Source organism: Carcharhinus amblyrhynchos, chromosome 12 (genome assembly GCF_965287045.1).
Source record: "Carcharhinus amblyrhynchos chromosome 12, sCarAmb.v2.hapA, whole genome shotgun sequence".
Lineage (NCBI taxonomy): Eukaryota > Metazoa > Chordata > Chondrichthyes > Carcharhiniformes > Carcharhinidae > Carcharhinus > Carcharhinus amblyrhynchos.
The window spans coordinates 76,100,355-76,126,573 of record NC_137335.1 but is presented as its reverse complement, the minus strand read 5'-3'; the positions used below and the strand labels follow the sequence as shown (position 1 = coordinate 76,126,573).

Sequence of the window (26,219 nt, the reverse complement as noted above, 5' to 3'; positions counted from 1 at the left end):
GCAATTTTCCCCAGTGGTGCCAATGCCCCATGCATCAAAATTAATTCTTCCCACACCAATCTTTCAGCCAGGCATCCAACTCCCTATTCTTACTTAGCCTGTTCGAGTCTGCTAATGGCTCAGGTGATATTTTTACTTTTAATACTTTTTTAAAAATTTAGATCTCAGCTTCTCGGATTCTCTACGCAGAACTTCTTTCCTAGCCATGTCTATGTCACTATATAGACCAATGTGGATCATGACAACTGGACCCTTCCCTTCCACTACAAGTTCCTCTCAAGCCCTGAAGCAGACATTTCACTCCTGGCAGGGCAAGCAACACAGCTGTCTGAACTCTTGCTCTTTGCTGCAGAGAATCGTGTTTGTCTTTCTGACTATACTGTCCCCTACGATACTACTTTGTCCTGTTTGAATGGCTCTATGGTACCACAGTGTGGTGGTCTGTTCACTCATCTACTATGCAACCCCTGCCCCCATTCACACAAGCTGAAAGAACCTCAAACCTGTCGGACAATTGCAATGGCTGAGGCTCCTGCATTCCTGTCTTCTCGATCCTCTCACCTGCATCACTCACACACACCCTTCTTATCCCTGATCACTGACCAAATTTGAAGAACCTAGCACAAGGGATGCGACTGCCTCCTGGAACAAAGTGTCTAGATAACCTTCTCTGATATATTGCAGTGTCTGTAGCTTGGCCTTCAGCTCACTGACTCTAGCTAAAGCTCCTTCAGCTGTAGACACCTACTGCAGATGTGGTTGCTGTGGATCACATAGGTGGCCATGAGCTCCCACATTCTGCAGCTGCAACACATCACCTGCCTTCCCATCCTTATTCTATTTAACAAATTAATTAATTATTTTCTTAATTTTGAAATGTATTTAATGCCTCTCCTCTCCACTACTTATTGTACTAATTTAAACCGTAGTAATATAATAAACTTTTACACTTGAAACAGTAGATCCACTAGCTTTTCACTTTCCTTCTGATTAACTAATTAAAAAGTAACTATTTAAGGGACATTTAAAAATTTATATTTTCCCTCTAATCATTCTATAAGTTACTTTAAATCTAGGTCTCTTAGGAACTAACTTCTCTGCTAAAGTAAATAGGCCCTTTCCATCTACCTCATCCAGGTCCCTCACAATTTTGTACATCTCAATCAAATCTCTCCTCAGCCTCCTCTGTTCCAAGAAGAACAACCCCATCCTATCCAATCATTCATCATAGTTGTATTTTCCAGTCCCAGCAACATCGTCATAAATCTTCTCTGTACCTTCTCATGCAATTACATCCTTTCTGTAATGAGGTGATCAGAACTGCACACAGTACCCAAGCTGTGGCCTATCGAATGATTTGTACAGTGCCAACATAATCTCCCTGCTCTTATATTCTATACTTCCACTAATAAAGAAAGAATTCCATATCAATCTGTCCTTCTACCTGAGGGGTCTCCAAGGTCCCTCACTTTCTCCACACCTCTCGACATTAATTTTGTTTTCCTTTTGCCTTGTTTGACCTCCCAAAATACATCACCTGATACTTCTCTGGACTGAATTCCATTTGCCATTTATCAGCTCACTTCTCCAGTCATTGACATCTTCCTGCAGCCTTGACTGGACAGGCCTTCCAATCGCAAAAACACCCATCAATTCTTTTTTCCAGTCAATGGGCCTATTTTGTATCCTGGATAAAAGCAAATTACTGCGGATGTTGGAATCTGAAACCTAAAGAGAAAATATTGGAAAATCTTTGACAAAGCTTGACAAAGGGTCATCTGGACTCGAAACGTCAGCTCTTTTCTCTCCTTACCAATGCTGCCAGACCTGCTGAGATTTTCTCTTTCTATTTTGTATCCAGTTTGTTATACTCCCCTGGGTGCAAAGGGCTTTTTTAAACATCTAGTCTGCCATATGAGGCTTTGCCAAAAATCTTGCTAAAATTCATGCGGACCCCATCAACTGCACTATCCTCATCAATCCTCCTTGTTACTTCCTTAAAAAATTCAATCAAGTTAGTCATACAAAATCTTCCCTTACCAAATCCAACCCAACTATCCTTGACTAATCCACATCTTTCAAAGTGACAGTTTATCCTGTCTCTCAGAACCTCAAATGAGAGTCCTGAACACCTAGCTGCAAGTTGCAGTAGTACGAATGGTGGTGCAATCTTCCAGAAGGTAATTTCCTAATTCACTCCTGCTGTGAATGGGCTCCCAATGCTCTACAACCTTGACAGCCCCAATTGGAATAGGAGGGGGTTGGGGTGGTCACTGCTTAGACAGGTTAGGGATTGGAAGTGCAAGTCAATTTTGAGGTGCTCTCATGGAAGTGCACACAAATCAATAATTATGCGGGCCACACCAGGAGGCAGCTTGGCACTGATGGTCTTGGCCTGCTATAATGAGGCTACTTGCATTGAGCTGGTGACCTCCGAATATTGCAGGAAAACGATGATGAGGCCACAAAATTTCCCCTAACTGGAGACTTATCCACTTTAATTGACTGCTGGTCTCCATTGAACTATCCTGACTTGGCTTCCCCCATTTTCCCAGTCCTCCTGAACCCAGCACCAAGCCCCACCATCCTGGGCTGTGAAAAGGTCACTTATTGTACCACCCCCTTGACTGTGTATTCTCAGAGATTTTGTTCTATTCAGGTAAGAGCAACATGCTTTTTCACACCTCAAAGTAATTGAACATATGTTCCTTTACTGACCAGCAAGAAACAAAAAAGAGTGGAAGTTACTGCTCTCACTATTCTGAGAAATCTGGACACAATGAAGGTTAGCTACTAATGTAACAATCACCAAATTGGAATATACATTTTCCATGGGCCCTAAAAGAGGTTGCACACGAGCTTCAGATTTTTGGACCTGTGTTGTGGATTAGAGCGCTAACATTCTACTCTGTGAAGCAGTGTGAGATGAATTTATATCAATGATTCCCCACATGTGAGGGGAAAGGTGGCAGAGTGGGGGGAAAGAAAATTGCAGCAATTATTATGTGCACAAAACTGCAAACACATTCGAGCATTGCTTCCCCCAGGGTGAGTTTCTGATCTGTTCCCAAGTGGGGCCGCAGTGAGAAACCACTGAGTGAAGGACAGGTGCTTCTCCACGGGAAAGAAAGGAAAATAGGCAGACCTGTCACCTTGAGTCACACTTGTACACCCCCTGGTGGCTGGTGACAGAGGAGAGGTAGTGAGGATTGAGGAGCAAATTCTTTTCTTGCCCTTCGGTCCAAGAAATGTGCAGTTTGTGGGTGAAAGTCCACAAAAGGAAAAGGAGTATAAGATCAAATTAATTACTTAAAAAAAAATCATGTAGCTCACACTAGAAGCAAAGAACTTATGTGGAGTTCTGACTTTCCAAACTCCTTTTGTAAACTGTGACAGCATAGAACGAACACCCACCTGGTTCCTTTATACTGACACTGGGAAAGCTGCTGCATGTACTCTGATCAAACTGGGCTTCAGTCCAGATTCTACCAGAATACCCAAATAGTCGAGAATCACAAGGATCCTACACAGCACGGGATCCTGTCCATGATCTTGGCACCAGATGGCAAACCTTTTCCACTTACTGTTACAAACAGACTGTGTGGAAGATTTCCTTGCAGCTATGATGATCTCTATCACTTCCTTTCATAAGCCCTGGGCTTTTTAACCATTCCTGTTCAACAGCCAAGCCAGCAGCTGGAAGCTGAATGTTTCACGGTGCCAGACTCTGAGAGAGAAGCTCTCGCCTGTTGGGAAGGTAAAATGATTCTCTCTTTATGAAGGAGACCAGATGAGAATTATGGCTGTCAGAATCACATGGGCAGGGGTCTATATAGTTCTTATCTTCTCCTTTGATATCTTTCAAAAATTACTGGAATCAGGGATAATTTGAAAGAGAGCGGAGCCGAGAACTATTTGACTAATGATTCGGAAACAAAATCTTTGCACCTTAAAATGTGTATTTTTACTGCTTTTGAAAAGAGTCATCCACCTCTCTACAAGCTCTTGATATAGGACATAATGAAGCACTCGGATAAGAATTCAAAATTGTGATTGTGACTGAGCTACTGAAATCATTATAGGACTGAAAGCATGACTAGCCTGATTGCATCATTGAGCTGTGCAGATGATGATGGCCCTTCAGCTTACCTGAGCAAATCTTTCTAGAATATCAACTCCATCATCTTAAACACTATATCCAGCTGTTTCTGAATTGAGTCCAGTGTCATGGCCTCAACTACACTTCTGGCAATCCATTCTAGCTTTTGATTGCTATTTAAGGAAACATTTCCTGTTGCGTGTCCTAAACATCCGTTTCATAGTTCTGGTGCTATGTCCTCATGCCCTTGTGTACTGGCAGATTACCTGAATATCTAAAATCTTTGTTCTTGGTTTTGAGCCTTATTAGTAAATAAAAGAGGCTCATAAACAACCCATTGAGAAATGTTTTTGAAGTTGAATAACACTAGTTGTCTAATCATTTTTCATAGTCCATTATTTTGGTACTAGGTTTTGTGCGCTGCTCCTGAAGCCAGGATGAACCACTTATGTTGTGTTTATCAGAACTATGCGCAATACTCCAGGTGCAGGCTATGCAACTGCATCACAACCTTTAGGGATTTGAACTCAACTGATTTGGCAATGTGACCCAGCATCCTGATCGTTTTGCTACCTCACACTGTTTCAATAATGTGTATGGCAAGTAAATTAATACCCCCATATCTCTTTCAACTCAACTCTTTGTAAAATGTATCCCACCCCATTCTATGTGCCTGTTATTTTTATTCAAAATTTATCTGGATTGATCTACAACTGATCAGCCCAGCTGCAGACCTCATTGAGATGCCTTTGTAGAATTTTTGGCTGCCTTCTCTGAGCTCGTGTCATCTATGATTTCACTGCTTTGCACTGAAACTGCAAATCTAGGTCACTCATGTATTCCAGGAGCAAGACAGAACTCAACATTAATCTGTTGGTGGGACACATCAGTGAATACTTTCCCATTTCAATCTTACTTTGGCTCACTGTATCTTATTACTATTTCACATCCATGTCTTATTCTCAATACCATTGAGATTAATTTGTAAAGTTTATCAAAGGCATAACCATGACCAATCTTTTTATGAGAATTCAAATTCAGCTCGTTAATTCTGTTTCTCTCTCCATTGATGCTGCCTGACCTGCTGAGTAGTTTCAGCAATTTTTGATTTTATTTCAGATGATGTGGGTCCCAGGGTTGCATCAAGCCTTGATATTAATCATCTGACACTGTATCCTTCAGAAATGTACCCACTACTGACCAGCCTTTGGTTATTTGAATAGTACCTTTCTCTACTTTTCAACAGAGGTTCACACTGGCATTCTTCCATGTCATAGGCATAACCGCCATATCTAATGATATTTGAAAGATTACATTTGGTCTCTACTTTTTTCTGTTGACTCACTCAGCATTCTAGTTTTCATGTCATCAGGGCTATAATGTGCTATATTAGAGGTTGTGGGTTTTAATAAAAAGAAAAGATGTGGTTTGTCCATGTAGATTCAAACTAACAACAACAGATTTACTCTTGGAGCTTCTTCCTGTTCAGAGTACAAGCTGCAAGTAAAATAGCAGCCTGTATAACAGCCTAATGACATTACCACCAATTCACGTGATCAGCGTTTAAAGCATGTTGCAACCACTTAAATATAAAACGTGGGCCTAGTACATTTTGGCAGGTAACTTCTGGGAAAATTCCACCCAAAGTATCAAACTCTGACTGAAAACTGACCTGTATCTTTCCAGATACACGGTTGAGTTTTTAAACCAGATCTTGAACAACTCTAACATAAACAAATGGGATGGTAGGATGGGGCAGGTTTCTGGCAAGACAGAGCTTGATAAAGCCAGCAAAACTGGATCCAGAGATTGGGGTGCCCTTGTATGTTAAATTCTTCCCAGCACTGCAGCTCCATTACAAGGATATTGGGAGCTCCCTCCGCCAATCTCCTGCACCATGACATATTAGTCGGGGCTCTCCCCCAACACGACACAATTATCGGAGACTCCCCCCTCACCCATCACGACACAATTATCAGAGACTTTCCCCTTCAGCCACCATGACACAATTATTAGAGGCCTCCCCCCTTGCCTATTACAACACAATTGTCAGAGACCTCCTCCCTTGCCCACTATGACACAGTTATTTGGGGCTCTTCCCCCATTTATGACACAATTATTGGGGGATCTCCCCCCCATTTATGACACAATTATTGGAGGCCCTCCCCACCATGGTACAATCATCTGGGGGCTCTCTGCTTTCGCAATGACACAATTTTTGGGGGCTTTCCCCACCATCCACCACCACAGTTATCAGAGGCTTCCCTCCCACAACATATGTAAATGAATTCCCCCTCCCCCATCAACTGGGATCCCCAGAGGGCCCTAGAGCCCTCTGGCAGTGCTGACCTGAGCTGGGGGCAGTGCCCAGGTATGCCGTCTCTCCCCACAGGGGCTATAGTGACCTTGGCGGCCCCATGCCACTTGCGTCACATTATTGAGGTTTGAATATTCAGTGAGTTGGATCATATGGCATAGGCTCTTTAATATTATGTAAATTCATTAAAATGTATTTTTAAATTTGGTTCCCATCTTCTCGCTACATCATCTTGCTGGCACAAATCTCATTTCCCAATTCTCACATGATTTTGCTCCCACATTAACAGTGAATGTGGGCACAAAATTGCCCGCTTTGACCTCCATCAAATTTTTGTGATACGATTGCCTTAGTAATGATAATTGGCCATCCAATTTTGAGGGGCCACTGGACATCCTTATTTGGATGGTGAGCCTGTTCTCTGGCTATTAACCAACACCGGCATCTCCACATCATATCAACTGGTTGCCACAGAGAAAACCACAACAAGTGACTGTTTCGCACACAGTGAAGACTTCTAATCCACATTTCAGTCTGACAGTAGGATTCAAAAGCCCAGGGAAAACATTCTGTGTTCCGTTTTCTTTTGTGTGGCATTGTAGAGATGAAATGAAAAGTATGCATTTTTTATAAAATGCAGTTGTTTCAACATACTGAGGCTTAAGCTTTACTTAGACTTAGCTATATATTTTCTTCTGAGATAAAATTATTTAAATCTTCACAGGATCACAGAATGGTTACAGCATAGAAGGAGGTTGCTCAGCTAGTCTTGTCTGCACTGACTCTCCAAAGGGGCAAGTTACCAGAGCCATTCGCCAACCTTCTTTTCATAGTGCTGCACATTCTTTCTTTTTAGATAATGGCCCAATTAAATGCCTTGATTGAACCTGCCTCCACTTTGCTCTCAGGCAGTGCATTCCAGATCCCAATCACTCATTGTGTGAAAACATTTTTCCCCATGTTGCCTTTGCTTCTTTTGCCCGCTGTCTGAAAGCTATGTCCTCTTGTTTTCCATCCTTCCACCAATGGGAACAATTTTTCCCCATCTACTCTGTCCATATCGCTCATCATTTTGTATACCTCTATCAAATTTCTTCTCAACTTTGTCTTCTCCAAGGAAAACGGTCCCAACCTCGCCAATCTTATCTACGTAAAGTTCCTTATCCCAGGAACCATGTTCATGAATCTTTTCCACAAATTTTCTGATGCTTTCATGTATTTCTAAAGTATGGTGCTCAGAACGGGATATAATACTCTAGTTGTGATTGACCCAGTTTTCTGTAAATGTTTAACATAACTTCCTTACTTTTGTAGTCGATGCACCTATCAATAAAACCATATGCTTTATTAACCGCTCTCTCAACCTGTCTTGCACCTTCAATGACTTATACACGCAGTGGCATGGTGGCACAGTGATTAGCATTGCTGCCTCACAGCGCCAGGAACCTGGGTTCGATTCCCGGCTTGGGTGACTGTGCAGAGTTTGCACATTCTCCCTGTGTCAGTGTGGGTTTCCTCCAGGTGCTTCGGTTTCCTCCCACAGTCTGAAAGCTGGTTAGGTGCATTGACCTGAACAAGTGCCGGACTGTGGCGACTAGGGGAATTTCACAGTAACTTCATTGCAGTGTTAATGTAAACCTTACTTCTGACTAATAAATAATAAATAAAACAAATAATAAACAAAATAAATAAGTAAAGACCCCTCTGCTCCTGTAACCCCTTTAGTATTGTACCCTCTATTTTATATTGTTTCTCTGTGTCCTTCTGAACAAAATTAATCACTTCATACTTCTCTGCATTACATCTCATTTGTCACTTGTCCACCCATTCCATCAATCTGTCTATATCCTTTTACATCAACTTCCTCATGGTTACAGTTTTTCCAAGTTTTGTATCATCTGCAAATTTTGAAATTGTGTCCTGTACACCCAGGTCTAGATCATTTATATACATCAGGAAGATGAATTCCCAGGGAACTCCACTACAAATCTTCCTGTAGTCTGAAAAACATTCCTTAACCACTGCTTTCTGCTTCCTGTCACTCAGACAATTTTGTATCCGCATCACTACTGTCCCTTTTATGCCACTAGTTATAACTTTGCTCAGAAATCTATTGTGTGGCACTTTATCAAATACCTTTTGGAAGTCCATGTACACCATATCAACAATTTACCCTCATCAACCCACTCTGTTATCAAAAAACTGTTCTGGATGATTGCCTCCTATTTTTAAACTGCAAAAATTCATAATTATTGTTGTGAATACAATTGGATTTCCTTTGTTCTTCCCGTAGTGTTATTCAATTGTATTACAGAACCTCTGGCCATCAGCTTCTAGAACTGCAATCTTAATTGTGTGCACGTTGTAGGTTATTACATGTGAATCAGTAGACATAAAATCATAGCAGACAACATAACAAGTACAGTGTTAATACAAACAGATTATTGATGTGCAGCACATTTGATACAGAATACCATTTCCAAGCTCCTTAAGTTTTGATTTTTAAGATCAGAATAACCATATCCCACAAAAACAGTGCTGAAATTGGTTAGAAATTACTTTTCTTTATAGCAATAATTATAAACTCACCATCTGGGATAAAGTCAGTAATAATTCCTACCTGTTTCTTTCTGTAATCTTTTGCAGCTTTTGGTTTAAAGTGTGACACTCTGCTTTCAATTTGTTTATGAGTGTATTCTGGGAACTAAGTAGTATCTCCAGTTCATTAACTAGAATAAAAGCAGAAGAATTTATATTACATCAGTCTATTAAGGGAAATTTGACTTTCCATCCTCCATCTGAAGTTTGTCTCCCATTTCTCAATCCTTCTACCTCTTGAAATTATGACAACTGGAAGTAAAACAGGTGAGATCAATCTGTTACAGATAATGACATATATTTTCCAATTTCCATTTGCCCCTGACACCAAGGGAGGAAGCAGTCAAGCACGTGTGCTGCCTGAAAGCAGGCCTGGAACCTCAAGGTCCCGGTTCCCCACGGGACGCCTGCCAAGGTCATCTAAGACAAAAGGGTGTGAAGGTCACCAGGCTGCCTTAACCTCAGCTATGGATCCTGGAGATACCTAGAGGTAGTGGGAGGGTCAGGAAGATTAAGAAACAGTAAGCACTTAGTGGGCACAGGTGACTATAGGTACCAGATCAACATTTTGTTTTGAATGTTTGGCAGTAAATTTCACTTTGTTCACCCACAGAGCCTCCACTATGTCTGTTCATGCCACTAAATTTGGGGGAACCACCACATTCGCCCGCTTCCTCATCCTTGTGGAGTGTGAGAATGGCAGGGCTTTGTCCTTCCACCCTCTTGCCAGTCCACACTAAGGAAGGGTACTCCCTCAGCTGGATATGGACAGGAAGTCAGGAAGGAGGACAAGGGAAGCACTGCCTGCAAACCAACCTTCACCAACCATTTAAAGGAAGGTGTGTCCCAATATGAAGAGATGGTAAGACCTGCAAATGATCCCTCCTGACCCCTCTCCCAAAATGGTGATTCTGGGACCCCCACTCCCTTTCCCGAATTGAACTTATCCACGTGCTCCGTGTCCTCTCCGGTGCCTCTGAGCAGTGCACACTGTGGAGAGTGCTGGCTGTCTGAGCGCTCACCTCCAAAATCCCCTTCGGAGGTGAAGGTGCCAGGTTCACGCTTATGGTGACCTTTTGTAAATGACACTGGCATGATGTCACGCTGGTGCCCACTGAATATCTCGTGAAGGGTGAAGTCCCTTAGAGAATGCTTGCTAATGATATGCTAATGTATTAAAATGAGGTTTCTGCAGTCCAGCACTGTGTTTCACAGCACTCCACCAGTGGTGGTGGAGGTGGGGGGAGGTGCACAGTAAGATTGGACTCAGAAACTTGCTGATGCGAATCGTGATCTCTGGATTTGGAGCAGGTGTCGCCATCCCTGCAGGCGGGGAATGAAGGCTCAAAGTCGCCCCCATTGTGTTACATTTAGATTTCAGATCTCAGAGAGAAGCTATTTGGTTCATATTATCTGTGTCAGTACTTTGTCAGAACATATCAATTCTATTGCCCTACTTTCCCATGACATGCATTACTATCTTATAAATATAGCAAAATTTATGTTGTCTGCATCCTGACTGTGAAACCATCAGTTAATTTTCTTCTTCCACACGGGTTAAGTGCTTAAATCTCAGTGCTTTTCTCTTTTCTATTGAATTATTTTCTACATTATTACGCACCATTCATATAACATAAAACTTGGTTTTCCATCATTTAAGCTAAAAAAAAATCCTCCAAGCTATGGCTATTATGACATTTTTTACCCAGAATCAGATTGAGATTCATAACAGTAGTACTTCAAATGTGAATTTTGAGGTAAGTGGAACATCAGAATATCCTAGACCTAAAATGGCAGAGAGATTATTTCTGCAGCTACAATTACAGAATTCTGATGTTGCAATGCCTAGGTCTTCACAAGTCTCTGACTCTAATAAGCCCACATATACTTTGGATCTCACTTATATTACAGCTCTGTTTATACTGACTTCCTCTTATACCCAATGCTAACCACTCCACTGCTGCTCCCTTCCTTCCAATGGGGTTGGCCTGAGTTGACCAGTTGCATTTCACTCCCACTTCACTCTATTCCTGCTCATGTTTTGGCCTGTACTGCCTTCCCGCTCCTGTCCATTAGCTTCCAGCAATGCACACAGCTTTAAAAAGAAATAGTAATACCCAATTTCTGCTAGTGTCCCAGTACATCAACAACTCATTTCTTTGCTCCTGGACTCCTAGGATTAGGGATTCAGCTTCTAGATAAACTGAAAAGTCAATTTAATGTTCAACTAAAACTTCAAACTTCTTTGTGTACAATAGATCACAAGCAGGATTTCCCCTGCAGGCTTCAGGATACTGCAGTTTGGCTCAAGTGGGTGTCAGAAGTCCATATTTTGTGGGAAGCAGTCAGTCTTCCAATTTTCCTTGAATCAGTCAATTAATGCCAATGAATGGGCTAGCCACCCAATTAAGGACAGTAGGTGGGTCTCGAAGATAAAGGGCCAATAGGAGGCCCTCCAACCCTAAAGAAGCAGCAGAATGTCACGGCAGGTAAGTGAAAGAGAAGATGCCTCAAGATGGAGGTGCCACCTTTTAGAATTTAAAATACACGATTAAGCAAACAGGTCATCATTATGACAGCGGAGGATAGTGATTCTGGAATCTCACTAATAAGAACATAAAAACGTAAGAACATGAGAAATAGGAGCAGGAGTAGGCCATCTAGCCCTTCGAGCCTGCCCCGCTATTCAATAAGATCATGGCTGATCTGAAGTGGATCAGTTCCACTTTCCCACTTTCGCCCCATAACCCTTAATTCCCTTGTCTGTCAAAAACTATCTACCCGTGACTTAAATATATTTAGCGAGGTAGTCTCCACCACTTCAACGGGCAGCGAATTCCAGAGATTCAGCACCCTTTGAGTGAAGAAGTTCTTCCTCAACTCTGATCTAAACTGCGCCTCCCTTATCTTGAGGCTGTGCCCTCTAGTCCCGCTGTCCTTTCTCAGCGGGAAGAATCTCTCTACCTCTACCTTATCCATCCCTTTCATTATCTTATACGTCTCTATAAGATCCCCCCTCATCCTTCTAAACTCCAACGAGTACAGACCCAGTCTATTTAGTCTCTCTTCATAGTCCAACTCCCTCATCTCCGGTATCAGCCTAGTGAACCACTAAATGGCAGCATGGGGCTGGAAATAAGATCTGCCGTTGGGAGGTCACCATCGGGCAACTTCCCTGTTCCCTGCCATCTGTGGATATCTTGAGGTCGAATGTGAAATCCCAATTAGCCTCCAATATTAGACTTTAATGGGTTTTTAATTAATGAAATAGGCTATTCACCCCAACACTGTCTCTAATCCCATCTCCAGGAAAATGGCCTGGGGTTGGGATGGAGTGGGGAACTGACACCTCAGCTAGCGGTGCAAATTTCTCCACTTGCCAACTTCCATGTCTCTTCCAACCTGCTAGCACCTGGAAGTTCTGCCCCAAGCAATGAAGCTATCTTACTTTCACTGTATCAACACTAAAAGGATGTTTTTCTTCCTAAGACATGTCAAAACATAAAGCTCTGGATTACCATTACTTCACCTGCCCAGGTCTTTGATTAAGTATCAGCTTTTTCTTGGAATCTGCCACGATCTTCCTGGAAGTTGGCATTCAATTTGTTTTCTTTTTGTGCTTTTCTGGAGATATGTATTGAATCCCTACATGATTCACATTTTCACTTGTGTTCTTCTCAATATTCAACCTTTTCTGTTCCTTTCAAAGTTCTTTGTACCTTTATGATACCTTAGAAATTTGTTCAGATCTTGAATAGTTTGGTTTACTGAAGATTTCAGTTTATAAAATGTTTTCAACTCTGCTTGCATCTTGTGTTTCAAATTTTCCAATTTTGCTTTGACATGATCTTATCTGATTCTCCTTTTGTAGAATTTGTTTCCTTTGCATTTTTTTTTAGATAGCTTTCCTTCATTCACAGCCAGCTGCTTGTTCTGCACTGCCACCTTCTGCTGCAGATCCCATAATGTCAAGGGATTTTTAAAAAGATTTATTTTAATGACTTCAGGGTGATTTTTTTTCTGCCCTCTGCTGCCATCATGTGGTTCACTTGGGTATTGTACTTTTCCCTTTTGTTGCTTCACTGGGGATTTCCTCTTTTTAAGGTCTGCACACTCCACCGCTTGGAGAATAAAATAATCATAAAGGACTTTTAATATGCTATCAAAGATGGTTGAGGATTCCTTAATGTCTTACATTAGGATTACTTTATCAGCAAATACACCAAACAAATAAAAAAAGATATTAATTTGTACTTCTAATTTCTTACTTGATCCCGATTAACTCCTATAATCTAAAAATGTTCTTCTCCAACACGTCCAGTTTTGGGTCTGATTTGGCCCTTGTTTGAGCCTAGCTTGGTCTGCTAGTTTCATTTACTATCCATGGCAATTTTGCACAACAGATGAGTATGTATTTTGTTTGCATTTCTTTTTCAAGATGGCTCTGCAGGTAGCTTTTTATTTCTCTTTTTTTGCCATGCTTGCCAGCTTTTGGCAGGGTTCCGTTACAAGGATGGGGTCTTTTTCCAAATTAATTCTCTCAATAGGAAATCTTCAGGACCAGTAATTTGGACCAGGTGCTTGCTTTTTTAAGCTTGGGAATCAAGTGAAAGGTGATTTTGTAGCTCTGCCTAATGTTTTAAAATCTTTTTCTTTCATTCACTCAAACTTGGTCTCCATGTACTATGGCACCAGCTGTGGACCTGTTTCTGTAGCTTTCCTCTAGCTGCACTCTGGACTGCTAGGATAATCCTGATTGCTGCCTATTTTAAAAAGTAATTTGTGCCCTTTTACTGTATTTTGCTCACCTTTCTTGTGATTTGGCTAAGTGTCTTGACTCTGCATTCACTCAGGTTCTTCTTTTCATCTGCACAATGGAGTCTTCTTCTGCCTTTCAGCCTTTTTTCTTCTTTGAATTTTCCTCATGGATCTCCTCCAAATCACTATGTACATCTATGGTGTACAGCATGCCAAAACAATATGGGACTATCTTGAGGGGCTGTGACTGGAACAGACATGGAGGTAGGTTGCTTGCGAGGGTGTTCCTGTGGCTGAGGTGTCAGTGATGGCCTTCCTCAGATCGCAGTGCACATGAGGTCAGCTTCAGAATATGGTGGTCCCTTGAATATTGGCACTTTTGGCAACAACACATGCCTTAGCTCTTTCATTGTCCACCAGCACATCCAGATTTACCAGCTGCAGGGGAGCATCTGATTGGACATGCATCCCTGTGCCCACATTGCATTAGACCAGTCAAAACTACAGAAGGCATCGTATAATCTATTAAGGCCAGTTCACAGTTCCTGCATCCATTCAGTGGACTCAGGCATGAGGGTGACTGCTCTTGTGATAATGATGACAGATGACATGATTAAGTAATAAGAGAGATTTTGAAGAAAGCAGAAGCTCCCATCTCATATGAAAGTCCAAATAGAGTCATAATTTACAGCATGGAAACAGCCTGTTCGGTCCAACTTGTTCATGCTGTCCCTTTTTTTAACCACTAAGGTGGTCCCAATTGCCCGTGTTTGGTCCACGTCCCTTTATACTCATCTTATCCATGTAACTGTCTAAAAGCTTTTTAAAAGACAAAATAATACCCGCAAATATGTAAGTACATGCCATTAATAAATTGTTCTCATTAAAAAGACTATCTCGAGCAGCATATTTTTTTGGAATCCAGACAGTCCCCAAAATGCTGTCTCAACCTCTACCATACAACAAAGCACCACCTGTTCTAAGGCCCCCATTAGGTGCGTGTATCTGCATAGCTGGAGGGGAATGGAGGCATTCAAGGGAATGGAAGGAACAGTGCCCTTTACAGCATTCAGGCTGAGGGGAGGACTGACAAGGTTTGGGTGCAGGGGCTGATCACCATAAGAAGGAGAGGGTCGGGGCTTTCAATCACTTGGGGAAAGGGTTATTTGAAGCAGTGGGAGAAACAAATTATGGTGTTTGGCAGCACTGCGTCTGGAAACTTGTAACTTTAACAAAGTCTTAGTGACACAGAGCAGGAAGGCAGCTGTGGAAAGGGGGTTGGGGAAGGGACTTGCAGTCCCTGGAAGTGGAAGTGGTTGGAGGCAGAAGTGTCTGGGTAGATTGGGTGTGACATGTATTATGCCTACTCAGGGGCATGATTTAGTGTGACTAGACTACTGTACCCTTACACCACAACATAGCAAGGTGGAGTTGTGAACCTGAGCTTTTTGAGTTTTAGGCAAAGGTGATAGTGACCTTCAGGAAAGGCCTTTCTTTCATCAAGCAGAGAACAGAATTGGGGCATATCAGCTCTAGATGGTGGGAGAGCCAGAGGCTGGCAGTGTTTAAGAGTGAAAGAATTGCCAGTAATTGGAAGGATTGGATTGCAATTGAGGAAGGAAGTGAGGAGCTGGAAAAATTGGGGATGAGGACTGGGAGATTTATTATGGGTGGAATCTTACCAAAAAATGGCAGTTTGACAGAAAACCGGTATGTTTCCCTCTGGAGAAACAGGTTGGTTTTCTCTCCAGATCTTAAAACATTTTGTCAAGAAAAAGCAAGGGGCATGTTTTACCACGTGATTTTGAAGGGCAGGGCCCAAATATGCCAGTAAAGCTGGTTGCACTGAGATTGGAATTTTTTTTTAAAGGGTGCCACAATCAGAACAAAAGATAACCTGCCTCCCACCCTCCCACCTCACCACAGAGGTCTCAGGGGATCCATGCCCCTCCCTACCTGATCAACACCAGCATCAACTCCCCCCGCACCTCCATCATTACTAGCATTTCTCCACAAGCTGATCAACTCCAGCAAATCTCCCCACCCGTGCCACCACTTCCAATCATAACCAGCATCTCTTTGCCCCCACCTTCCCCTCCACCGAAGTCGGCATAGTCCTCTCCCCACCCCCACAACAGTAATCATCACATCTCTCACCCCACAACAGTCATCGCTGGCATCTCCCGCCTCCCAATTACCACTGGCATCTCTCCCCCCCACCCTCACCACGTTATCAACATCAGCATCTCCCTCTTTCAACCCCTGCAACAGCAACCACCGGCATCAAACTCCACCACCCCCCCCACAACTCCCCCCACTTCCAACAGTCATCACCAGCACCTTTCTTTCCTAACCTCCACCCCCCCCCGGCAAAAATAATCACTGGCATCGCCCTCACTCCTCCCCAACCCCAACAGTCATCTCCGGCATCTTCTCCCTCTTTCAGTGAATTCTCTCTCTCCTCACCTGTACCAATCTGGCAGTCCAACCTGTGTCAGGGCAGTACTTAAGAACATAAGAGCTAGGATCAGGAGCAGGCCATTTGGCCCTTCAAGCCTGTCCGCCATTCAATAAGATCATGGTTGATCTTTCTGGGGACTCAGTTCACCATAACCCTTAATTCCTTTACTGTTCAAAATTTATCTATTTTTGCCTTAAAAACATTCAACGAGGTAGCCTCAACTGCTTCACTGGGCAGGGAATTCCACAGATTCACAACCCTTTGTGTGAAGAAGTTCCTCCTCAACTCAGTCCTAAATCTGTTTCCCCTTATTTTGAGGCTATGCTCCACTCCCCAGTGGAAACAATGTCCCTGTTTCTATCTTATCTATTCCCTTCATAATCTTATATGTTTCTATAAGTTCTCCCCTCATTCTTCTGAATTCCAATGAGTATAGCCCCAGTGTACTCAATCTGTCCTCATAAGCCAATGCCTCAACCCCCATAAGTACCCAGGCATGCCCCTCTGCATCAGGGGCTATACTTACCTTCGTGTCCCTGGACAGATCCCCATGACAGGTTCACATCTGGGTAAATCTGCTGTAAACCATGCCAATGTGATGTCACATTGGTAAGGATTGAAAATACGGCGGGGGGCGGGGGGGGAGTATGTCAGGGTGGTCTGTTAATTATACTCAAAATACAATTTAGTAAATGCATTAAAATTAAGTTCTCCTTATTTGTGGGCGTAAACCTCACTATGTCACTGGCGAGCATTGGGGAAAATTGCAGAACGCAATCTCTCCAGAGAGAGTCATGTTCCCTGATTCCCTCTGGACCATCAGTCCGTTCTCTCTGACAGTGAATGTACATTGAAAATCACCCCCTATGATTTGAGGTGGGGAGATTCCGTGCTGCTTATAATCTCCTGGCTGAGCCTACTTAGAGCTTGTGGCCCCTGGATTTAAATTGGCAAAGTAAGAATTGCAAATAAGTAATACCGCAGCCTTTGTGTGTGAAATAGACAAATAAAGAGTCAGGAAGTGGAAGCACCTGACTTTATCTATTTATTGCAGCTACAGAGTGTGAGGTTTTGCAAGAAAGGCAGTTCCCTATTTGCAAACTGAGCTGGGGAACACTCAGATCCCAGGAGATAAGAGCAGGAAAGCCCAGGTAAATTCTTCAATCAATGGAAACCTAATAGTGCAGACTGAGGAAAAGTGACAGGCCTATGCTGAGCAAAGTCAATAGAGTGGGTCCTACCATAAAATAAATAGGTAAATAGGAAGGATTAGTAATTTCTTTAAGGATCTGGTTTATATGTTTATGTTACTAATTTAAGCTGTAAATGTTTGGGCCCATATTTTTGCCACAATGATGAAGTTCTCCAACATGGTGAAAGTAGCATAAATACCCAAAAATCCTAAATCCCACCCTGAACGTGGTGCTACGACTTTGAGGAGATGACAGCGTTTCATTTAGAAACTGGCTCTTTAGATCACCAATTGTCCCTCTGAACTTGGATTTTTTTAGGTCAAGGATGTAAGTATCCAGATGTGATCTGGTAAGAACAGTCTGAACTATGTTGGGATTTGTTTATCCAAACTATTTGTTTGGATGGGTAGGTAAACGTTTGGAGAGATATGATACCCCTTAGGATATGGCCCTCGGACACTTTTGGCAGAGCTAAGGGTTCTTTGGAACTGTTAAAAGTAGGCATAAATGTGTGTAAAAAGTCCATAAACACATTACTGTCAGGCTCATTGGAACAGTCAAAACCAAATGTCAAAGACATCTGTCAGAACTGTCAGAAGTATGTCTCAAAGCATCTGGCAAAATGACCTATCTAAACTGTCAGAAGCACCTGTCAAAGGGACCTACCTTAGCTGTCAGAAACACCTGATATAAAAGAGACCTATCAAAACCATCAGAAGCACAGGCCAAAGGGACCTGTCAAGCTGTCAAGGCATTTAAAAGCCCTGCCATTTAAATCTTTGAAGGAAAATGGCTGGGGTGTTAAAACAAAACAATTGTTTGCTGTTTCGTTTTGTTGACATAAGCTTGAAGGTTTCTATTAATGCTGCATGACTGATTTCATAACCATCTGTCATCACAGTAGGGCTCCTGCAATTTTGATTGACAGCTGTAAATGGAGATAGACTTTTTAATCTGGGACTATGAATTCCAATACATGTTGTTGCAAGGGATTGTGCATTTGCATGAAATGTTTGTTATAAGGCTTTATTTAGTTGAAGGGACATAAATCTAGTAAATGGGTTTTGATTTAAAAAAAACATTTGTTTTCAATATAGTGAACTCTCAGTGGACACTTAAAGCTTATTTTACAGAACTTTATTTTATCTCAACTCTGCATGGGTCCTTAAAGTTTGTCTAGTTGGATTCTAGATGAGTTGTCATGGGGTGATAGGTAAGGGCTAAACAGATGCTTCATGTTATATTGCTTAGTTTTAAATTTTGGACACAGTGTCAGATTCATACGGCAGGCCTTCTGCCTAATCCACCTCTATGCCCAAAATCCTCCCTAGTTCTTCCCAGGTCATCTTTCCCAACTTTTAGTTCAGCGTGTCCCCTACTAAAAATCTGACTTTCAGGCTGAGAATTCTCCCATCTCTGTGCATCAGAAGGCCATCCTAAGTCTCACTTCAGGGATTCTTAGAAGTATGATATGAAGGCCCTAACCTTTGATTTTCACATCTGGAAGACACTAACCAACAACAGAGGAAAATGTCAACATTTCCTATAGACTGGCATATGCTACCATGATCATAATTGGCCACAGCAGTTTGACAACAGGTGCCAACCAGAAAATAGCACTTTACAATGACGTCTGATAGCCACCTTATATGAGATGGTTGAGCACTAAATGCAGCCAATGCCAGCCAGGTTGCCTTAAGTAAATTCAATTTATGTGCGATCTTTAGGGGCCATTAAAGGCTTTTACCAAAGTTTATTAAAAAAGTCAAATGTGAAACCTCAAATTAAAACCATGGCACCACTTGCACTGCGTCTCTGTATTATTAGTCCAGTGACATCACTCCCTCCCCACACACTCAGTTCAAGTCAATTTGCCTTTTCATAAAGGCAGAAAGATCCCCATGAGAACAAAACCTGGTTAACTTCAACGTACATAACAGAAAATCAAGCACAAATTCCATTACATAAGTTGACTTTAGACCGTAAGATATAGGAGCAGAATTCGGCCATTCAGCCCATCGGGTCTGCTCCACCATTCAACCATGGCTGATAAGTTTCCCAAAATTCTCCTGCCTTTTCCCCATAAACTTTGATCCCCTTAAATATACTCAATGACCTGGCCTCCACTGTCTTCTGTGGCTATGAACTCCATAGATTAACCATCTTCCTGTTGAAATTCTTTCTCATCTTGGTTCTAAAGGATCATCCCTTTATTCTGAGGCTGTACCCTTGGATCTGAGTCTCACCCACTATTGGGAACATCTTTCACATGTCCGTTCTATCCAGGCCTTCCAGTATTCCGTAAGTTTCAAAGGCATCCCTCCTCATCCTTCTAAACTCCAGCAAGTACAGACCCAGGGTCCTCAAACACTCCTCACACATCAATCTATGTCTTGGCTATTGATTCTTTATACATGAGTATATGTGACCAATAATAAATTCAGCACAGGGAAATATATAACTCAAATGTATACCAATTCTATCTTTACTGTTGCTTTACCATACATAAAATAGTACAATTTATAAAAGCAGTTTATTGCTACATATGGAAAATAACGTATTAAAAATGATCCATGTTCACTATAATGTAACATCATCAAATGAAAACCATGTGGAAATTATTTTGCTGGATAAATTCAGCAGTTTGATAGGTTGAGGATGTTTGAATTAAATTAAATTAATTGCAAATTTACTGCAAAGTATGACACACTGAGTTTCAGGTGTATTCACTTTGTAACTATCAGAGCTACATAATTCTGATACCACCACAAAGGGCAAAGGAAATGTGCTCAATAAAACCAGACTAAAAACATATGTACGCAAAATGCATCTCTCTGAAAAATGGATAATTGGATTGCTGATCTCTGAAAAGCTGCATGTCCCTGTTTAAACTGTAGATAGAGATGGAACATAACTCCGCAATCTCAATCAGGAGCACTAATACATCACTAATACGCTACTTATTTAAAGTGGCAACCTTCTGGTTCCAGTGTGCACATCAATCGCATCACTGTGTCCTCTCACAGTCTGCTAGTTTCTGTCAGCGACTGTTAGCAATTGTTTAAAAAAAAAGCCAAGCAGAATGTGGGGTGAGCCAGCCTCAATCCACTTGGGATCCGATTATCTAAAATCTCTTTGACCCTTCAGCTCTACCCATTAATGAAAAATACAACACACAGCACTGAAATACAGTTGCCTTTTATTCGAGCCTGGTGCTCGGGAGACAGCTAAATAGTGCACTGTAATTAGGGACACATTAGACCTAAAATTTAGTATTTACTGCTTTGGAATAAAAACGACATAAAAGATAAAATGGGAATTCATTTCTACATAATGGTAAGGTTATTTATTCCAAAGCATAATGTCGATGCCCTAGAGAGCATTTATTGCGTATCGTTATTAAATGGTTATACATTAAGCTCATTTAAAATTGCTAACCCATACAGTCATACAATAAATGCTTTCCCATCATCTGCACAGCCTAAAGAAATGGTATTTCTGTTAGAATGTTCTCCATGTAGTTAGGCTAATGAACATGATTGCTGTAAATGCCTATACTTACATTATCTCCCTTTCACTGAAAATACTGTTTGTCCCATTTCAAATCCTCTTAAGAATTTTCCCAATTGTGCGTTTTATCTTCCCCAAAATTCCTTCCTGTTGTATGGTCTCCTCCTCCCCACCTGCCAACCCCACACACCTTGTAAAGAGCTTGGAGGCACACCTCTACAAAATGAGGGCCATGTAAATGTTAGTTATCATTCAGATTGAATACATGGTGCTAACACTGCAATTGCTAAACCGAATTTCATGCAGGTATAATTTTGTACAAAATATATTTTGAAATTAATTTTCACATTTGCATGATAGTTTGAAAAATAGAAACGTTAAGAAAATTATAAAATAATCAGAAATTCAGGGATTGGTTAAAAATATCAAACATAACCTCACAATAATCAGAATTAAATGGAATACAATGTACAGCTCAACAACTGGCTAGCACATGGGGTTGCAGGCTGCATCATGGCCTGTCCTTACTGAAAAGATAACTTTTGTTTCAAAATGAGGACAGTGTAAATATCTATAAATAGTATTCACACTTGCAAATAACAATTCACTAAAATCATTTTACCATACAATGGAACACCTTTATTTTGTCTCTACATTTCATCCAATTCTTTATGCCAAATTATTCGCAAAATGTAGGTAGTTAATGCTTACATACAACCAATTTGAACATAAAACGGGGCACAGTAAGCTACATTTCCAGAACTACATTAAGTGCACTGAAAGGCACGCCATTTAATACAGAATTTATTTGGAAGTTACTTGTTCTGCAAGTCAACTCAGTATTGGGATCAATTTTGTATTTATTGCTTTACTTTTAATTAATTGCTAAGCAATAACTAAATCAATTTTACTTCAGTGTGGGTTACTGTAAACACAGAAAGCACTTGAATACCTGCCATGAAGCACTTTCAGCTGACTCCAGAGATACTGTCCATCATTTTGAAAGTGTCTTTGAAGGTCAACATTTAAATTAATAGACATGCACTGCCCCAACAAGTATATATTTGAATAGCTTGTTGATTTAAATTTCCTTTTCTCTTGACCATTCTTTTTTAACTTCAAAATGTAGGTATATTGCTGTTTCTATTTAAAGTAGCTGTCCTGCTGCCTTGCAGCTTGTTCACAGATTATTGTGCAGGCGTGAAAATTTATAGCATTTAAAAACAATCAAATAAAAAGCTGTGCAAAAAGCAATCTAGCGTTGTCTGAAGTAGTCTGGTCAGCTGTAGCAATAACGTCTTACACTTACATAGCAGGCCTCATGTAGAATAATATGTTAGAACGCATTGCAAGAGGAAGAAGTGGACGTTGAACAGAAATTAAGGAATTAGGAAGGTGAAGTGGAAATAAACCAAATGGCCCTACAGTTCTCCAGATCAGCAACCTATTGAAAAGCCAACCCTGAAAAGTACTTCTACACTGTTGAAAGTAGTAGGATACTCGCTTTTCACAGGATTAATACTGAAGATGCACTGCTTAACTGGGTTTCTCACTATTGCTGTTTTCCCAGTTAGGTCTCCCTACCCTTGCATCCTACAACATGTATATGCATATCCTTTACTGCCATTAACCTGTGACACTGTCAGGGTTGTCATACAGTGTCCACTGCCTATGAACAATGGAATAGAGATCAGCTAGTCACTTAGCCAATCTACATATTATCGATTCTCATTATGGCATCGAAATTACTTCTGAGAAATATTAGCTTTCTATATTATATAGAAATGTTTTCAAAGTACATCTCTTAACTTTATGAATAGTACTACAATTAACTGCCAAATTTGGAATTGTCAAAGCTCTTTTAAAATTGCAAGATCGCTCTCAATGATCAGGAAGCAATGCTGATGATAGTGAGGTGACATTATAAAAGATCATGCTGAGGAAAGAATCTTTATGTATACAGGCTAGAATTGCTCAAAATGTTCTGTATCCTTGGCAACAGTGAAATGGTGTGAAGGGATAAATCACTTATTGTATGCATTGTAATATGAAGTGGAGCTGAAGGTCAAAGGAATGGGAAGGTTAAGTTTATCCCCAATACAATTAGGAATGTGATTGGCACAGCACAATATCATGTAACAAATCTCAAAGAAATTTACACTTAGTGCAATTTTCTTCCCCCCAAAACTGCAATGTTGCAAAAAGCTGCTTTCTGAGCAGACCTAAGTGGCAACAAATCACTTGGCATGATCATTTATATATAGCAAAGGTTTGTGTCTAGTATACCTCTAATGTGCCAATGAAAATCAGCCATTTTACTGTTTTTCTAACTTCTGCAACTAATCTAATCTAACCTCTACCACCTAGAAAGACAAGGGCAGATGCATGGAAACAGCACCACCTGCAAGCTCCCCTCCAAGCCACACACCATCCTGACTTGGAATGATATTGTTGTTCTTTTACTGTTGTTGGATCAGAAATCTGGAACTCCCTATCAAACAGCACCAGATGGACTGCATGGTTCAAAAATGCGCTCACTCCTACCTTCTCAAGGGCAATCAGAGTTGGGCAACAACTGCCAGTAATGCTCATATCCCAGGAACGAGTATATTAAGGAATTTGCTCCCCAAACAGCTACCAATCTAGACACATACCACAATAATTAGCCTCAGGATGCAACTATCTGCACCATTTCTTGACAGAGGGTGCTAACAGTTTAGGTGCCATTTAAACGCTAGAACAGAGAAACCTCACAATGACTTATTACAATCTACGCTTTAATAAGTATCATTTTGATTGTCAATAAAAGGGCATTTGATATTAGAAGTGAAATTGCATTCAATGAAAATTGTAGATTTCACTGGGAAGACATCATTGTGATTTCTTTAGTATTGTTGTTGGTAGTAAGCTGCTAAGTAATATACTAGGCAAATCCCACACTGGTTCTAAAAGGCAATATGTATACACCTTACAATTTGATAGCCCAATAGAAAATTCGAAGAAAGCACTGCATTCATTATAGATCAAGAGGCTACTGTGGTGCATAGTTTGCAACATGTAACAAAGAAATAACAGATAGACCCTCAGATGTTGATATCTTGGAACATATTCCTGAATATTCTTTAAAATTAAATACCATTGTTCATTTTTGCTGGCTGCATGTCATAGCTACAAATCTGAAAATAAATTCATGCCTAGGGTTCTGACACTTGAACACCAGTAATATCAGGATATGTTTCATATCAGTTTAAAATTGATTTATATTTCTTGCCTCCTCTCCTGAAGGTATTGACAGGTGTACGATAATATGAACAATCATCAATGCCTGACCAAAATAGCCAATCATAAATAAACGTAAAGATTTAATGTTGGCAGCTACCCACCTGTGGTTAGCATCACAGTTAAATGTTTCAGAATGCTGTTCTCAGCTGATGTCCACCCACAGGGACATTCGAGTAGAAGTCAAAGGTTAACCATCAAGAGTGCGAACCTAGGCTGATCATTTTTTAAAAACACAGCCCAGGGATGCTGAACCATAGTTTTGGCACCAGAAGCCACCAGACTCACCCCACACTTCCCTCTTGCCTCCACTCCACATGTCCTAGCAACAGAGAGTGGATCTGTCAACATTTCCATATATAGAAAATAGGTGCAGGAATAGACCATTCAGCCCTTTGAGCCTACACCATCATTCAATATGATCATGGCTGATCATACACTTTCAGTATTCTACTCCCACTTTCTCTCCACACCCCTTGATCACTTTAGTCGTGAGAGACACGTCCGGCTTCCCCTTGAACACATCTAACAGACTGGCCCCAATAGCTTTCTGTGTCGAGAATTCCACAGGTTTACATCTCTCGAGTGAAGAAGTTCTTCCTCATCTCGGTGCTGAATGACTTACCCCTTATTCATAGACCATGACCCCTAGTTTTGCACTTTTCCAACATTGGGAACAGTCTTCCTGTATCTAGCCTGTCCAGTCCCATCAGCATTTTATATGTTTCTAATTAGCCTTGCATTCAGTAACTGAGCCATTGGGGTGCTCCAGAAAATGTGTTAAAGGTAGATTTCATCTGTGTAAAAAAAAATCATCACACCACCTTTATAAAAGCCCCAACCAAGCCTCTCAACTCCCACCTCAGTAACACAAGTCCCATCATGAAAATGAGGAGTTTTAATTATTATTGCTATTGCTATGTACAAAATGGATAATTTTATTTAGGTGCAGACATTTGCATTTTACTAGGAATTAAAGTCTGTCTTTTTCGTTCTGCATCACTAAATGTCCTTTGAAATCAGAATTTCTTATCAGTACAAGAAAAATAAAATCAGCATGGTTGGAGACCATCTTTTAGACCTGCATTTGGGATCACTGTTTTAAAAAAAAATCAGTAAATGTATGTACTCTGACTCAACTCAGCACTGATCAGTTTTGCTCTTCACATCCATATCCACAAGATGTGCATTCTTAAAATATTTGTACTGATATTGCCTTGATTAACAAAAAGCTGCCTTTATTAAGTTTCCCTCTGGTAGTTCAGCATAATTATAAAGTGGCATTATGAAATCCAAAGGAAGCATTGCCTGTTCACTCAGTGCACCAGCTTGTCAATACTACAGTTACCCTTCAGAGAAAAATAATGAAAACAGCTTCATGCGCAATGTGCAAATGATGACTAAAATAACATTTAGAGATGGGAAGAATAAAGCTTTAGGGATGCAATCTGGCAGGTTGCTGTACATTTTTAAAACTTGTATTTATTTCACTTCATGGAATTGACATAGCAGATAATGACTAAAAACCTAAAGAATAATTCCAATTCAGAAATCAATTCCAAGTCGTCAGCCTGTTAAGAATAGTTATTCCAAATTTATGTGGCAATAGCAAGATGGTATTCAAACAGAGTTTTAAACATACGCCTGCAGCATTTCCCGCTGAGCTTCTGATGCGATTTTCCTCATGTAACATGTGTGCCCTAAAATCAAGCCAAGAGAAGCCCCTTGTTCTGTACTTTATGCTGGCAACACTCTACTTTAAGTTTCTTAACACAGGTAAATAAACTCATAATCCAGATGGTGCAACAGATGTGAGAGCAGCACTGTGAAATCAACAGACAGTGGGCAATGGTTTTCATTTCCCTTTTAAACGCTAACTGATATGTAATTCGGGATCTCCGGTGAAGTTAGCATCTGCTCCCTTTGGCCAGCCAAAGGTTACAGGTGTTCCTGATGTCATTTCACAGTGAGGTGTGGGCCTGGCCTGCAAGAGAGGTGTCCTGG

At 41.0% G+C, this 26,219-nt stretch overlaps 1 protein-coding gene across 5 annotated transcripts in view; it reads right to left on the bottom strand.

Moving 5' to 3' along the window:
* Positions 1-26,219, bottom strand: part of sdccag8 (SHH signaling and ciliogenesis regulator sdccag8) — a 327,951-nt gene that overhangs the window by 112,942 nt on the left and 188,790 nt on the right. For all 5 annotated transcript variants that reach the window (XM_080200751.1, XM_080200752.1, XM_080200753.1 and 2 more), the window contains one exon: positions 9,037-9,145. In XM_080200751.1, the coding sequence (XP_080056877.1) occupies positions 9,037-9,145 (109 nt within the window). The remainder of the gene's footprint in view (positions 1-9,036; positions 9,146-26,219) is intronic.